At 32.8% G+C, this 17,374-nt stretch overlaps 2 protein-coding genes and 1 long non-coding RNA gene across 3 annotated transcripts in view; 2 read left to right on the plus strand and 1 right to left on the minus strand.

Annotated features, from left to right (window-relative positions):
* The window catches only part of LOC117134035, a 28,949-nt gene extending 13,756 nt beyond the window's left edge, over positions 1 to 15,193 (minus strand). The window contains exon 1 of the long non-coding RNA XR_004458146.1: positions 14,934 to 15,193. This is a non-coding gene — a long non-coding RNA (uncharacterized LOC117134035). The remainder of the gene's footprint in view (positions 1 to 14,933) is intronic.
* Positions 2,044 to 4,187, plus strand: LOC103866415 (cytochrome P450 709B2). Its single transcript, XM_009144330.2, has 5 exons — positions 2,044 to 2,424; positions 2,510 to 2,733; positions 2,832 to 3,079; positions 3,168 to 3,546; positions 3,647 to 4,187. Exons 1-5 carry the CDS (start codon positions 2,142 to 2,144, stop codon positions 4,073 to 4,075), a joined length of 1,563 nt encoding a protein of 520 aa, XP_009142578.1. The 5' UTR covers positions 2,044 to 2,141; the 3' UTR covers positions 4,076 to 4,187.
* LOC103866416 lies at positions 9,787 to 11,748 on the plus strand. Its single transcript, XM_009144331.3, has one exon. It carries the CDS (start codon positions 10,822 to 10,824, stop codon positions 11,536 to 11,538), a length of 717 nt encoding a protein of 238 aa, XP_009142579.1. The 5' UTR covers positions 9,787 to 10,821; the 3' UTR covers positions 11,539 to 11,748.
* Positions 15,194 to 17,374: the final 2,181 nt, after the last annotated feature.

The raw sequence follows: 17,374 nt of genomic DNA on the forward strand, positions 1-17,374 counted from the left end.
TATGCATGTATGTATGTCATGTGTAAGCCTTAGAACACTAAAAAAAATTATATATATAACCTAAAAAGTTTGTTCTTTCAATGGAGATCATAATATCACACTTGACGCTAAATTGGCAGTACTTGTCTTGCTCCTTGTTGTTCTCAGGATATTCGATGCTTTTATGATCCTTGTTTGGCAGCCATTAATGGTAACCATAAGATTCAAGAAACAAGGAATCGATGTGTTTAGGTCACAAGAAGAGCTCAAAAAGTGTTGTTCCAAATCCTTCAAAGGTTCAGACTTAGCCTATCTGCCAAGTTTAAGCACGAACAGGTAGATTACCCCACTGTTCAACCTCAGTACGGCTTACCGGCCCGTAACACTCCAGCCTCTGGATGTCTAAATGAAAGTACTTATCTCTCCCTTAGACTATGTACATTGGTTGCATGTTTACAACACTCTATTTTCACTCCACATCATCTTCTCTCTCTTATATATCACATTCTCTTTCTTCCACATCACAATTCAACACTTACTCACTTTCTATTATCTCCAATGGTTTTGTTTAAAAAAACTACAACACCATATCCCATCAACTTTATTTATACTTTTATTTAATACCTTTGTGATTACATATTTTAGTAAAATAAATATTTTTTTTCTATGTCCAAATAAAATGAAACAAGTCTCTATTTATAGAGTATGAAAAATGATGAATTTTGATATAAATTTTTTATATATATAACTATACTTATTATCAAATAATTGATGTTAAATAAATTGAGATGAAAAATAAAAGTTAGTCTAAAGTAGATTTCTCTCTTTCTAAATATTGACCCAATCAATATTTGCCACGTCATGTAAAATGGACTCATTTTTGTTTTACAACGATGTTGATAAGTTTCAACACCGATTTTGTCATATCAGTTTTTTATGTTTTACAACAAACCATTGCAAGATTATCAACGGTTGTTAAAATTTATCAACAGTTGATAAAACTACCATTCTAAGTAGTCTTATGTGTATTAGAACTTAGAAGTCTTCAAATTGTTCGGCCATTGAAAATCCTAGTGAGCTTAGACCTAATCAAAGAATTGGGCTTTTGCAATCACAATTTGAAGCCTTTGAGAGATTATTAAATATTAATCTATTAAGCGTTACACCAGTTTAGTAGTGTGATTTGTGCTTGCTTTATAGTTTATACTGCTAACTGATATTTCTTAACAGCTAAAGGAGAAGCAAGACTATTGACATTAACATAGATAATTGGAAACTATAGTGTTTTAATCTTGATCTTATCCTAAATAAGAAAGCAACTTGAAACTATGAGTAATCGACAATTGGTGCGTTCAAAGAAAATTTTTTAAGACAAAAGACACTTTAACTGAAATAGCAAAACTTCTTTTAACTCAAAAGTTTGTCAAATAATCAAGTAAGGGAAGTTTACTACGTTCGTAGCAAATCCAAAAGAGTTAGGTTCTACTACACATCAATAATTGTTTCAAAATAACAAAGTCTTTATCAAATTTTATTACAGAGAATAGCAAAATACCAATGTTAGTGGTGCCTAATAACCAACAAACAAAAAAAAGAAGTCTGGATGTGCTAGTGTTTATATTTGTTTATATTAAACATCGTTGTCCTTTGGAGAGGGCGACGTCTTTATAAAATGTAAGATTCTCTGCATGTGTCACATAAAGCAACATGTATAACTCTGTTTCTTACTTGTAAAGCTCGAGAAGATAAGATTATTGCATAAGCAATGACCTCATATCTATTTCCTCCACTACCCAGCCAGAATAAAAACCTATTTTTCTTTCATAAACAACATATTATTTTATGAAACTTATTTTTTAAAAACAATACGTGAAATATGCATTTACTGTTTCCACCACATATTTTTTTGTTATAAATTAGGTCTTCAAAATGGGAAAAATATTTTATTTTCAGATGGCCAAGTTATCACAACATATTCATACGTGTCATGTTCTCATGTGATGCGTTAGATTTTCGTAACGTAAATAAATAGAAGTGTTTGTTCTCATCAGAACATACAAGTCACTGACCTTCCAACACTCGCAACAACCACTTCAACACACCAAACCAAACTTGGGCACTCAAATAAATAAATATAAACTTTATTTTTGTTTTGCCTTTCGATGGAGTTCCTGAGCACAACCACTCTCTTAGCCCTAGCTCTTCTGCTCCTTGTAATTCCGAAGATATACAAATCTTGTTGGATCCTTGTTTGGCGGCCATGGATGCTATCCAGAAAATTCATGAAACAAGGAATCTCTGGCCCAAAATACAAGATCCTGCATGGAAACCTCCGCGAGATAAGGACGTTGAAGCAAGAAGCTAAGCTTACGGTTCTTGATCTAAACTCCAACGATATCTTCCCTCGCGTTTTACCTCATTTTCACCAATGGAGGTCTCAATACGGTACCGTTTCCATCTCTCTCTCTGTTTCTCTGTCTATTCTAATGATGCGTGGCTCACAAGTTACCAACGGTATATGTGTCATTAGGAGAGACGTTTCTCTACTGGCAAGGAACAGAGCCGAGGATATTCATCTCAGATCATGAACTTGTCAAACAGATCTTATCAAACAAATTTGGTTTCTATGTTAAACCAAAGACAAGACCCGAGGTCCTTAAACTTGCTGGTAATGGACTTGTCTTTGCCGATGGTATTGATTGGGTTCGTCATAGACGTATCTTAAATCCTGCCTTCTCCATGGACAAACTAAAGGTCCTTTTAACAGACTTTTCTCGTAACATATTGACTATATATATAACATAGATAAATATTTACTAAATTTTTGTAATTTTTTTCATACTACTGATCAGCTTATGACCAAATTAATGGTGGATTGTACTTTGAGGATGTTCGAGGAGTGGAGCAAACAGATGAATGATGGTGAAAAAGAGCAAGTGGTGATGATGAACGTAGAGTTTAAGAGATTAACCGCTGATATTATAGCGACTGCTGCGTTTGGAAGCAGTTATGTTGAAGGAACTGAAGTGTTTAAATCACAAAGGGAGCTTCAAAAGTGTTGTGCTGCTTCTGTTACTAACGTCTATATCCCTGGAACCGAGTAAGTGTATATATATAATCACTCTTTTTCTTGTTGATCGATCAATTCTAGGGTTTTTGAAGATTGGTTTTGTTTCTTGTGCTACAAGGTACCTTCCTACGCCTTTGAATCTGAAAATATGGAAGCTTGATGGGAAAATAAACAACTCCATCAAAAGAATCATCGATGCGAGGCTAAAAGCAAAATCCAAGAACGTAGAGAAAGATTATGGAAATGATCTTCTTGGAATCATGCTAGCATCTTCAAGATCTAACGAGACTGAGAAAAAGATGAGCACTAATGAGATCATAGAGGAATGCAAGACGTTCTTCTTTGCTGGGCACGAAACTACTGCGAATCTATTAACATGGACTACAATGCTGCTTAGCTTGCACCAAGATTGGCAGGAGAAGCTCAGAGAAGAGGTTCTCAATGAATGTGGTAAACACAAGATCCCAGATTCAGACAACTGCTCTAAACTCAAACTGGTAAATGCAAATTGCAAACGTTTTTGTTTCTTAATAATGTGTTTCTTGCGTGCGAAGAAACCTCTTTTATTTTTAACCTAACTACAATTAACCTATGCAGATGAACATGGTTCTGATGGAAACACTTCGTCTATACGGACCAGTGTTAAATATGATTCGGTCAGCAGCACAAGACATGAAGCTAGGAAACCTAGTGATCCCTAAAGGCACAACCATAGTGGTCCCCATTGTGAAGATGCACAGAGACAAAGCCGTTTGGGGAAGTGACAGCGATAAATTCAATCCACTGCGGTTTGTAAACGGCGTTTCCCGAGCTGCTAATCATCCAAACGCTTTCCTCGCGTTTTCTATAGGACCTAGAGTCTGCATTGGCCAAAACTTTGCCCTGATGGAAGCTAAGACGGTTCTCACCATGATTCTTCAACGTTTCCGGCTTAATCTCTCCGACGAGTATAAGCACGCCCCCGCAGATCATCTCACTCTTCAGCCACAGTACGGTTTACCGCTAGTTCTTCAACCTATCAACTAGTTGATGTACAACAGCTGCATCCACATTGTATGAAACTTTGTAAATGATTGGGATTATTAATAAAATCATTTTGGACAGGCCCATTAGTGATCGGGCGCTATTTGCTATCTAATGTAAACTGTCAGGCCAATTTAAAAACTAAAGTCAAAGTGACTGGTCAAAATGATCCTACAGAATTTGAGCTACGGCAACCATCTTACAAATATTTTATACAAATATCCGTGTTGTAATTATATTTTAACTAGAAAGTGACCAACAGAATAAATAATTTTAACTGATATTTTCCATAGGATCTAAAGGAGAAGCAAGACTATTGACACTAACATAGATGATTGAAAAATGAAAACTATAGTTATTTCATATTCTGTGGTTGATTGTTTGTGGTTTTTAAAATAGTTTTTGGTTTTTTTCTTTCTAAAATCTACTTTTTTACCAATCAAGTTTTTAGGAAATAGATTCTCTAAATTTTACGGAAACCAAATTTTGAAAATAACCACGTCTTCTTAACAAAAACCAAAATCCATATTTCTTTGGTTTTTTATATACACGTGAGCTTTCTTTTTTTCTCTTTTTTGTTAAATATTCTTATATTAATGCATTAGTATAGCAAAAAATAATATCTATACAAATTAGTCTGTTTAAATAGTAATTATTCAAAATCTTTATAGTTGAATAAAATAATTTATCTGAAATCTAAAATCTAATAGGAAAATATATTTATTTTTATTAAACTTTGGAGCTTTGTTTTGGTAAATTATTTAATAATTTTTAAAAAATATTTTAACATGGGCTTTAATTGTAGAAATTTAAATTTTTTATAAAGTTATAAATTATATATGTTTATAGCACTATATAATAATTTTTATTTTAACACCTTAGCTATTAGTATTTAAATTACAAAACTTTATACACTTATCATAGTGTTAAAATATATTTAATTTTTTTAAATAAAAAAATAACTATTTTATGTGGTAATATTTTGTATATTTATATTTACCTATTAAGTAATATATTGTTATTAAGTAATATAGTCATACTTGTAATATATTGTTATAATGTAATATACTGTTATTAAGTAATATGTTTATACTTGTAAATTAAAATAAGTTCAAAAAACTTACAAATGCATATTTTTGTGAGATTCACCATATATAGTTCAATTTTGTGTTTCCAATTTTCGTTTTAAAGTAATTCATTAGTTAAATTTATATGTGTTTTGATAACAATAATTTATATTTGATAATTTCAAAAAAAAAAAATTTCTATTAATACTATTTTTATTTATTAGTTTTTAAAGCAAAACCCAAAAACAAAAATCTAGATTCTAAAACTGTCATTTATATTTTTCAAAAAACTAAAATCTACTCCAAAATCAAAAACTAAAATCTAATACCAAAAACCAAAATTTAAAAACCAAAAATCAAATATCATTTTGGATCTTGAGAGGGAGAGAGTAAAGAAAACACCATTTGAGGGAGAAGAGAAGAAAATGAAAGAGAAGAAAATGAAAGTTTCAGAGAAAGAAACTTTAGGATGAAGAAGAAGAAGAACGAGAAAGATATTTATATTGTGCGATTAAGAGAGAAAAAAAAGTCACCGACCACTTTTTTCTCGCTTTGGAGAGTGTGTGTACTAATCCCTAAGCTTCTTTTACTACTAATTAATACTCCACTGAGAGAAAGTGTGTACACAGAGAGAGGAAATCATAAAGAAATTTTTGTTATTTTCTTCCCCCACATATGAGACCCCTCACGTAATAATTCTTAGGGATTCGACATTTGTTAACACACTATTTTAAAAGTTTAAACAATGCAAAATGCATTTTATATGAGAGAACTGCGCGTACGATCCGTCAATACATAGTATTAAACTCCTATCTTTCTCTTTGCATCTTCTTAGCTCCTTCTTCTTCTTCTTTTTCTTCTCATCTTCTTCTTAGTCTTCAATCGTCTTCTTCACCTTCACTTATTTTTTCTTTTGTTTTCAACAGGAAAGACTTGAGAAGAAGAAAATAGAAGAAGCAAAGTGTCACAATCTCGAAATACAAAAGACAAAAACTGCACATAATCTGCATAATCAACACATGATAAATTTATTATTCGGTGAAAACTTAGCTCCTCCTTTGATGTGGTACTTGGCTCTCTTACATCCAATAACTCAATAACGTTTTAAGTACTTTTTGGACATATCTGAAAATTGAGATGATCCAAATTTGTCAAACTCATTATCTGAAAATGGAGAACAAGGACAACAAATCTAATGTTTGAAATTTGTTTGATACTATATAATAAGCTAATTATAAAAAAAAAGATCAACATGGTTCATATTATCAAAGAGAATGCACTAGACTGTTTATGTTCCTGAAAAATACTCGTTAATGGCATTCAAATCAGTATAATCAGATAAAGAATTAACGGCACTCGTTAATCGGATAATGAAAATTAATATTCAACATCGCATCTACTCCAGCTTGCACCTACATATACCTTCACATAAAAGTTGAAACCAATGTTTAAAGTTTTTTTTTAGTATACTATATTAGAATAAGGTGTTGTTAGGATTAAAACGTTAATTAGAGTTAAAAGTTTTTAAGATGAATTTGGTACCAAAACTGTCGTTGCTTTTATTCACTATCAATAAAGAAGTTCACGAATTTGCTTAACTCAAACAAGAATCCTAAACCCGGCGCTTTTATTCTCGTATATCCTTTTTTTTCCCTAATCCTAGCCTCAATTGGTCAAAACTTTGCTTATCATGAATTGATCAATCTTCCAACCAAACAACTAAATCAATATTGGGCCTGGATTAATGATGTGTATCGGGCCTAATTGAACACACTCCATAGTAGGCCGAACACTTCACCTTGTCCTTGAAGCAAACCATTCAGAGTTGAAAGGAAGCCTTAAGCAAAGTATTATGTTTACTTTTGTAATTATTTCTTGCTTTTCACTATAACGAATCCTAACGTTGGAGAACTGATATGAAACATGATCATGTACGATGAACATGGTGCTGATGGAAACACTTCGTCTATACGGACCAGTGTTGTGATTCGGTCAGCAGCACAAGACATGAAGCTAGGAAACCTAGTGATCCCTAAAGGCACAACCATAGTGGTCCCCATTGTGAAGATGCACAGAGACAAAGCCGTTTGGGGAAATGACAGTGATAAATTCAATCCGCTGCGGTTTGAAAACGGCGTTTCGCGAGCCGCTAATCACCCAAACGCCTTCCTCGCGTTCTCATTAGGTCCTAGAGTTTGCATTGGCCAAAACTTTGCCCTGATGGAAGCCAAGACCGTTCTCACAATGATTCTAAAACGTTTCCGGCTTAATATCTCCGACGAGTATAAGCACGCCCCGGCAGATCACCTCACTCTTCAGCCACAGTTCGGTTTACCAGTAATGCTTCAACCTATCAAGTGGAAGTAACAACTAACAACAACTGCATCCACTTTTGTATATTGACCTTCAAAGGCTAAAGATATTGAGCTTAATTATGAAATCATTTTGGGCAGGGCCCAATAATTATCGCTACAGATTGCTATCTAATTGATATGTGTCAGGTTATCAGGCCCATTAAAGACAATAGTCAAAGTGACTGGTCAAAACGATCCTACGGTCAGTTTGTTTCTGAATTTGAGCTACGAGCCACCATCAAATAAATCCACATCCTACTGATAATTTAGAAATATATCGGTGTCGTAATTATATTTTGATTAGAAAGTGACGTAAATATCTTATGGGTCCAGTCTGGTATACACGTTGGTTCATGATTCGATAAAAAAAAAGAATCATTGAAAACGCATAAGTTTAAATAAGAGTATACGTATTAATTAAATGAATTATTTCGTTAGGGATGAATAGTGAAAGCAAATAAAATCAATTAAATACAAAAATGAGGATCCACATGAATAAACTTTTGGAGAGGAGTGACGGAGAAAAGTGTAGGCCACATACGACCACCCCTGCCGGCACCACTAACTCTCTTAACATTAATTGTGTAATTAATAATGAGAATGATATCTACCATTTGTTCACACCACATACTTTTTTGATGCAAAATAAGCCAAACAAATAGATACACTTGCTTAGATGTAACTATTTCATTAAATGATCAACTACATTTATAATTTTCCAAACGGTTTTTGTAAATCTAAAGATAATAAACTCTTCAATGTTTCATTTTTTTCCAATAAATTTTTGAATGTATATGAAATCATAACTGATTATCCAGTGAAATCGTTTTTACAATTGATTGTAGAAAACATCAGCAAATGCATAGGTGTTGATAATACTATCAAATTAAATTGAGGGATATCTTTATATAACTACTACATTGCCCCCAACAAGCAATGCATATGGGACCAACTTTGGCTTGTAATAAGAAGGGGGCTGTTTCTAAACTTTAGAGATCCTCAAGAAGATCCCTCGTTACAGAAAATAATAGTTTAGATAATATGATATATTATCCATACTTACAAAAATGTATCAAAGGGTCGATTACCTAAAGCTACACTTTTGGATTATTCATTTAAACACGCGTTACAGATGTCTCTCGTTATATAGATGAGAATGATGGCTTTGTAAAAATGTATGAATAGTTAGTCAATCAGTCTAACTTAATTAATAAAGAAAATATATAAAAGGGTCACTAATCTGGTAATGTTAAAGACCAAAAAAAGTGTCGAATTTTCTAAGCAACCAAGAAGACGGTCGATATAGGATCAAACTCACAATGGGTTCAGATAAGAGAGACTTACATATAAAGACACATTATGACTTTTCTTTTCTCTTAAAGACACATTGTTTGTTTGGCACACTTTGTGTGGACAGGTGTTTTTTCAGGACATAAATGCCCTTGGTTTTGTGTAAGTAGAAAAATGTTCTTTTCAAGAAACCAACAGCAAAGCTAACTAAATTTTGTGTGGTTGCAATAAATGCAACATTTATTATTAAAAAGGTTGGTATATAGATTTATGTGAATTGTGTTAATTTGGCCATCGGTTCCGTTTCGAAACAAAGATTTAATGGTGGTTGTGAAGTTCTGGGTTTGAAGTTTTGTTTATTTAGTTTAAGAGTTTTAACATTTATCTGATAGATCTTTCTTCTGGTTTCTAAACAAAAAGTATATGAGGAAAATATATTTGTACACTACATCAACGTTTGCAAAATGCAGAAACTATCATCTTATATGAATCTCGTTATTTACCAGAGCATAAAAAACACATATAGGATCTTTACTGTTATCCATGTCTCATCTGACCATTTCGCACTTGACCCCAAGTCTCATGACCACAACGACCACATCCACATAACTATCGTCCACACCAATCACACCCACACATCCTTTGTCCACATTACGAGAGCTCGATGTAGTGTTGTCCTCTCCACACCAAAACTCGGACCTGCTCACCATCGTTGTCCCTACCTCTCGTCCAGCTTCTTCCTCCCTCTCCCAAAACATATAAATCTTGTAAATAACCAGAGCATGGAAGATACATGTGGAATCTTCACTGTTATCCATATCTCATTTGACCACCTCTTATCTAGCCACTTCGCACTTGATTCCAAGTCTCATGTCCACAATGACCACATCCATACAGCTGCCGTCCACACCGATCACATCCACACATCCTCTGTCTGCATCACGAGAGCTCGATGTCGTCGTCCTCTCCACAATGGAGCTCGGACCTACTCACCATCGTTGTCCCTACCTCTCGTCCAGCTTCTTCCTTCCTCTCCCAAGACATATGAATCTCGTAAATAACCAGAGCATAGAAGACACATGTGGAATCTTCACTGTTATCCATATCTCATCTGACCACCTCTTATCTGACCACTTCGCACTTGATTCCAAGTCTCATGTCCACAATGACCACATCCATACAACTTTCGTCCACATCCACACATCCTCTGTCTGCATCACGAGAGCTCGATGTCGTCGTCCTCTCCACATTGAAGGTCGGACCTGCTCACCATCGTCTTCCCTACTTCTCCTCCAGCTTCTTCCTCCCTCTCCCAAGACACTCGCCACTGAAACTGCGGCGTCAACGACGTAAATCCTTGTCGTGTCCTTTTTCGATTCTTCTCAGAATCTCGCTTCTCGTACGCGCCACTGAAGCGATGACAGAGGTGGTGCAGAGCTTCATCAGTGTCCATCTCCATCACAGAGATCCATCATCCATATCCATGGCAAAGTTGATATCTTTTATCATGAAAGAACACGGCGGTGAACACGACTGTCTCAGAAAGTGACAGAGAAGACGACGGTGCTTTGGTTCAATTGTAATTATCCAAGATGATAGATGAATATGAAAGATTGTTTTTAGGATTAGGTTAAGAGAAAGGGGATCTGGAGATTTTGAGTTATCGATGCAAAATATATAAAAAATTAATGTTTTTATAATTCATTATTTATTCAAACACGTTGATATCTAGTTCAAGGGCAAATTGGACAAAGTGACTTGAGAAAGTGTCTTCCAAACCCAAAGTGTCTAAATTGGTAATTGGAAACACAAAATGTGTCCTTGAAGGTAAACTTTTCTTCAGATAATGACATTGATTATTATAATAAATTTTAAAATAAAATCAAATAAAATACGGAGGTCAAATACGTAAATCACACAAAATACGAGACTCCATATAATAGGACCGTATAGGTATAGCTCGAGTTGATAGACAGAAATAAAAACACTCTCAAAACGTTACAAAACCTCTTCACATTTTTCTTCTTGCTACCCCTTAATGGCTTCTGACGAGAGCATGGTCATCAACTCTTCTTCAGTTCTAGACGAAGAGTACGACGATACCGATGATGGGTTTCATTACCAGACCAGACAAAGCAGTTTGTCTAGGTTATCTATCTGCACGAGCTCCTTTCACGACGACGATGACGATAACTTCACAAGTCAACCTTCTGAACTGGGTACCTTCATGTCTGAGCTCTCTCTGGAGAGCTTCGACGACGTAGGAGCCGAGGCTGACGGAGAAATCTCCGACGGTGAAGATTCAGATTCCGATAAGGAATCTTCAGGGTTCTACTCTCTCCCGACGATCATGTCTCGCCGGAGAAGAAAAGTCAACGAGATGACGAACGTCGATGGCAGTACTGTAGTTAAGCAGAGAAGCTACGGTCACGGTTTTAACGGTGTGGAGAGAGACGGAGACGGAAAACGTTACGGAGGAGAGTTGACGGTGTTAACTAATGTGAAAGGAGGAAAGAAGTCGATGAAGATGGGTTTTGAGGAAGTGAAGGCTTGTAGAGATCTCGGGTTCGACGTGGAAGTTCCGGGTCGGGTTTCAGTATCCATCGGGCCAAACCGGGAGACTCAGACTAGTAGTGGCAGCAACTCTCCGATTGCCAACTGGCGTATCTCGAGCCCTGGGGATGATCCGAAGGAGGTTAAGGCGAGACTGAAGATGTGGGCACAAGCAGTTGCTTTAGCTTCTGCGTCACGTTAAAGCTTTCTTATGTTAGGGTTGTTCTTTCGAATATTTAGGTTTTTTATTCTTGTCCTATTGTCTTATGAGTTATTATCAGTTTTTTTCTTGAATCTGTAACTCTTCTACTGGGTTTGTAAATATGAAAGGTATAACTATATGTTTTTTGTTCAATGTTGATACAAAAAGCTACTCAATTTACTTGTAAACCATTCACGTGGATTATGTGTTCCTCTGTTTTTATCTTATTAAGGTATGTGATCTTTAAGCGATCAGAATATTGAATTTAAACACACAAGAGACACTCTAAAGACTGAACGTGAGATGCTAACGAGTTGGCTAGTGTAGTTAGAGATTTAAATTCATGTCACCTAATCTCTTGAAAATTTCTTACTAAGCTCTTGAAAATTTTTCTTACTAAGCTTAACATTTACACCAAAAAAAAAAAAAAATTTTTCTTACTAAGCTCTTTAGCCATTGATAATTGGTAAAATTTTGGGGAAGGGATTGAATACTATAAATGGCACATGGATATGGAACTTTTCATCACCACGCACTAACTAGATTAGCTGATTCAATCAAAGATATCTTAATATTGTAAATTTCACCAACTTTCATAGAAGAAATGTATACACATTCAAGCTTTCTGCTGCAAATTACAATCGTGTGAGACAGGTAAATGTGATGATTTTGTGATCTATTTCCAAATTACTCATTTTATTTTGGATCCTCATTTTTTTTTTTTTTTTGCATTTTCTTGATTTTATTTTGTGATGATTTTCTCACTCAAGAGCCACACACTACCATCCATGCCGGCACGACTAACTCTCTACACATTAGTTGTGTAATTAATTATGAAAATGATATCTATGATTTGTTCACACCACACACTTTTTTGATGCAAAATAGGCCAAAAAAGCACATGCTTAAATGTAACCAGTTCATTAATTTTCCAACTATATTTCTGATATTTCAAACCTTTTTTGTGCGTTATTGGTAAATGCAAACATAATGTACTTCGATTCTTATAGAATGTGTATGAGTTAGGGTCATGGAAGATCAATAGTGGAAATTTCTTGGTTAAAACAATTGAAATCATAAGTAGTTATTTAGAGCTTCTCCAATGGTGGTATTTAAATATATATTTCATCTTTTAATAAAATAAAAAGAAAAAGAAAATAGGAGAGATAAACATGAAAAGTTTTTAAATAACATACTTTCGGAATCGCTTCTGAAACTTTGAGACCACTTGTCCTTCTTTCAATGGTGAACTTTTATGTAAAATAAACAAATTTAAATAACATGCATTAAAATAATAATTTTTGAATGTTTAGAACTCTAAATAATCATTTTTACCGTTGATCATGCTCTTGTGAAATCTTTTTTATAATGTATACTGTAGAAAACATCAGAAAGGCTTTAGGTGTTGGTGCTATCAAATTATCAATTCACATAACTACTAAATTGCTCCCAACAAGCAAACCATATTGGGCCAACCATGGCTGTATCAAGAAGGGGGCAGTAACGAAACTTCAGAGATCCTAAAAAAGATCCCAGGTTATGGAAAATTATAGTTTATATCATTATGACATATTATCCATACTAACAAATATGTATCAGACGGTCGGTTACCTAAAGCTACACTAATGGATTATACATCTAAACACCCTTTAGAAGTGTCACTAGCTATATCGTAGAGAGCCATAGCTTTTGAAATGTATGAATAGTTAGTCAGTCAGCTTCTAAATTATGTAATCAAGATAAATTACTAATCTGGTGAAGTTAATAAAGACCAAAAAAGTGTCGAATTTTCTAAGCAAATTAGAAGACAGTCTACATAAGATAAAACCACCACCCATGGTGAGTTTAAGTCCTGGAGATGATCCAAATGAGGTTAAGGCGAGACTGAAGATGTGGGCACAAGCAGTAGCTTTAGCTTCTGCGTCACGTTAAGCTTCTTATGTTGGGGTTAGTCAACGACCAAATGAAGAGGATAAGATGAGGTGTTGGGCCTAGATGGAATTTGTGATGAAAATAGGCCCAATATTCATCATTATTTCCAGCAACCCAGGCCCAATATTAATTTAGTTGTTTTGTTAGGAGATTGATCAATTGGAAAGCTTTGACCAATTAGGATTAGGAAAAGTTTAGGGATATATTCTTTTTTGAGTTAAAGAAAATTTGTAAAACTCTTAATTTATAGTGAATAAAAAACAAAGACACTTTTGGTATCAAACTCATTTTAAAAATAATTAGCAGTAACTAAGGTTTTAATTAGGCCTCGTAGGCTTCTGTATATTAACAATTTAACGAAAAAATAAATATTTTGTAGGGGTTAACACATAGATTTTGAAAAAAATTCAAAAAATATGATAATATTGTTTTGATGGATAAGTGTATCATAAACTAACATATGATGATGTTCATATAAGTATGAAACCTTTGTTTTCTCTGTTTCTCTAGAATATGGATTTTATTGTGGTTTGTCCACTGATTTAGGGAGCATATGAATTTTTACTATATTAGTTGATAAAAAATAGAACGACGTCCATTTACCATGTAAAAGAGTTTAGCATACGTTAATACAAATTTAGAATGTGGTTAAAAATTTTTAAACAACACTAAAAATTATAGGCTTTCGTATATTAACCATTTACCAAAAACTGAATCTCTTGTGAGGGTTAACACATAGATTTTGAGAAAAAAAATAAAAATATGATAATATTGTTTTAATGCATAGTTGTATCATAAACTAAAATATGATGATGGTCAGAGAGGTTTGGAACCTTTGTTGTCTACGTTTCTCTAGAATAAAGATTTTATTGTGGGTTGTCCACTGATATAGAGAGCATATGAAGTTTTACTAAATTAATTGATAAAAAAATTAGAACGACACCCATTTACCATGTAAGAGAGTTTATAATAAATTAATACAAATGTAGAAAATTTTAAAACAATACTAAAAATTATAGGTTTCAGTATGTTGACCATTTACCGAAAAACTGAATATTTTGTAGGGGTTAATAGTTGTATCATGAACTAACATATGATGATGGTCAGAGAGATTTGGTACCTTTGTTGTCTCCATTTATTTAGAATGTGGACTTTATGGTGGTTTGTCCACTGATTTAAGGAGCATATGAAGTTTTAGTAAATTAATTGATAAAAGAATAGAAAGACACTTATTTACCATGTAAAATAGTTTAGAATACATTAATACAAATGTAGAATATGATTAGAAATTTTAAAACAACACTAAAAATTATAGGCTTTAGTATATTAACCATTTTACCGAAAAACTGAATATTTTATAAGGGTTAATACATATGTTTTAAGAAAAAAATTCAAAAACTATGATAATATTGTTTTAATGCATAGTTGTATCATGAACTAACATATGATGATGGTTAACAAACCTATTTGACATTCATCACATGTTAGAGAAGGATGTAACAATGCATTAAAATAGAATTTTCATTTTTTGAATTTTTGTCAAAATCTATGGGTTAACCCCTACGAAAATATTTATTTTTCCGTAAATACTCTATATACTGAAGCCTATGAGCTTTAGTGTTGTTTTAAAATTTATAAACACATTCTACATTTTTATTAATGTATATTAAACTCTATTTCACGGTACATGGGCATCGTTTAAATTTTTTTAATTATTAATTTAGTAAAACTTCATAATACTCCATAAATTGGTTGACTAAACCCTATAAAATCGCTATTCTCTAGAAAAACGGAGACAACAATGGTTCCAAACCTATTTGACCTTCATCATATGTTAGTGAATGATGCAACTATGCATTAAAATAGAATTTTCATTTTTTTGAATTTTTGTCAAAATCTATGAGTTAACCCCTACGAAAATATTTAATTTTTCGTAAATGTTCTATATACCGAAGCCTATGAGCTTTAGTGTTGTTTTAAAATTTCTAAACACATTCTACATTTGTATTAATGTATAATAAACTCTCTTTTATGGTACATGGACATCGTTTAAATTTGTTTTCAATTAATTTAGTAAAACTTCATAATACTCTCTAAATTGGTTGACTAACCACTATAAATCGCTATTCTCTAGAAAAACAGAGACAACAAAGGTTCCAAACCTATTTGACCTTCATCATATGTTAGTGAAGGATTTAACTATGTATTAAAATAGAATTTTCATTTTTTTGAATTTTTCTCAAAATCTATGGGTTAACCCCATACGAAAATATTTAATTTTCTGTAAATGCTCAATATACTGAAGCATATGAGCTTTAGTGTTGTTTTAAAATTTCTAAACACATTCCACATTTGTATTAATGTATATTAAACTCTCTTTCATAGTACATGGACATCATTTAAATTTTTTTTTCAATTAATTTAGTAAAACTTCATAATACTCTATAAATTGGTTGACTAACCACTATAAAATCGCTATTCTCTAGAAAAACAGAGATAAAATAGGTACCAAACCTATTTGACCTGTATCATACGTTAGTGAAGGATGCAACTATACATTAAAATAGAATTTTCATTTTTTTTTTGCATTTTTGTCAAAATCTATGGGTTAACCCCTCCGAAAATATTTAATTTTCCGTAAATGCTCTATATACTGAAGCCTATGAGCTTTAGTGGTGTTTAAAAATTTCTAAACACATTCTACATCTGTATTAATGTATATTAAACTCTCTTTCATGGTACATGGGCATCGTGTAAATTTTTTGTCAATTAATTTAGTAAAACTTCATAATACTCCCTAAATTGGTTGACTAACTACTATAAAATCGCTATTCTCTAGAAAAACGGAGACAACAAAGGTTCCAAACCTATTTGACATTCATCATATGTTAGTGAATGATGCAACTATGCATCAAAATAGAATTTTCATTTTTTTTGAATTTTTGTCAAAATCTATTGGTTAACCCCTACGAAAATATTTAATTTTCCGTAAATGCTCTATATACTGAAGCCTATGAGCTTTAGGGTTGTTTAAAAAATTCTAAACACATTCTACATCTGTATTAATGTATATTAAACTCTCTTTCATGGTACATGGGCATCGTTTAAATTTTTTGTCAATTAATTTAGTAAAACTTCATAATACTCTCTAAATTGGTTGACTAACAACTATAAAATCGCTATTTTCTAGAAAAACGAAGACAACAAAGGTTTCATACCTCTTTGACCTTCATCATATGTTAGTGAATGATGCAACTATACATTAAAATAGAATTTTCATTTTTTTGAATTTTTCTCAAAATCTATGGGTTAACCCGTACGAAAATATTTAATTTTTAGGTAAATTCTCTATAATCTGAAACCCAAGAGCTTTAGTGATGTTTTAAAATTTTTAAACACATTCCACATTTGTATTAATCTATATTAAACTCTCTTTCATGGTACATGGACATCGTTTAAATTTTTGTCAATTAATTTAGTAAAACTTCATAATACTCTCTAAATTGGTTGACTAACTACTATAAAATCGCTATTCACTAGAAAAAACGGAGACAACAACGTTTCCAAACCTATTTGACATTCATCACATGTTAGTGAAGGATGTAACTATGCATTAAAATAGAATTTTCATTTTTTGAATTTTTGTCAAAAGTTATGGGTTAACCCCTACGAAAATATTTAATTTTCCGTAAATACTCTATATACTGAAGCCTATGAGCTTTAGTGTTGTTTTAAAATTTATAAACACATCCTAAATTTTTATTAATGTATATTAAACTCTATTTCACGGTACATGGGCATCGTTTAAATTTTTTTAATTATTACTTTAGTAAAACTTCATAATACTCTATAAATTGGTTGACTAAACCCTATAAAATCGCTATTCTCTAGAAAAACGTAGACA

The sequence above is a fragment of the Brassica rapa genome, chromosome A05 (assembly GCF_000309985.2).
Source record: "Brassica rapa cultivar Chiifu-401-42 chromosome A05, CAAS_Brap_v3.01, whole genome shotgun sequence".
NCBI lineage: Eukaryota > Viridiplantae > Streptophyta > Magnoliopsida > Brassicales > Brassicaceae > Brassica > Brassica rapa.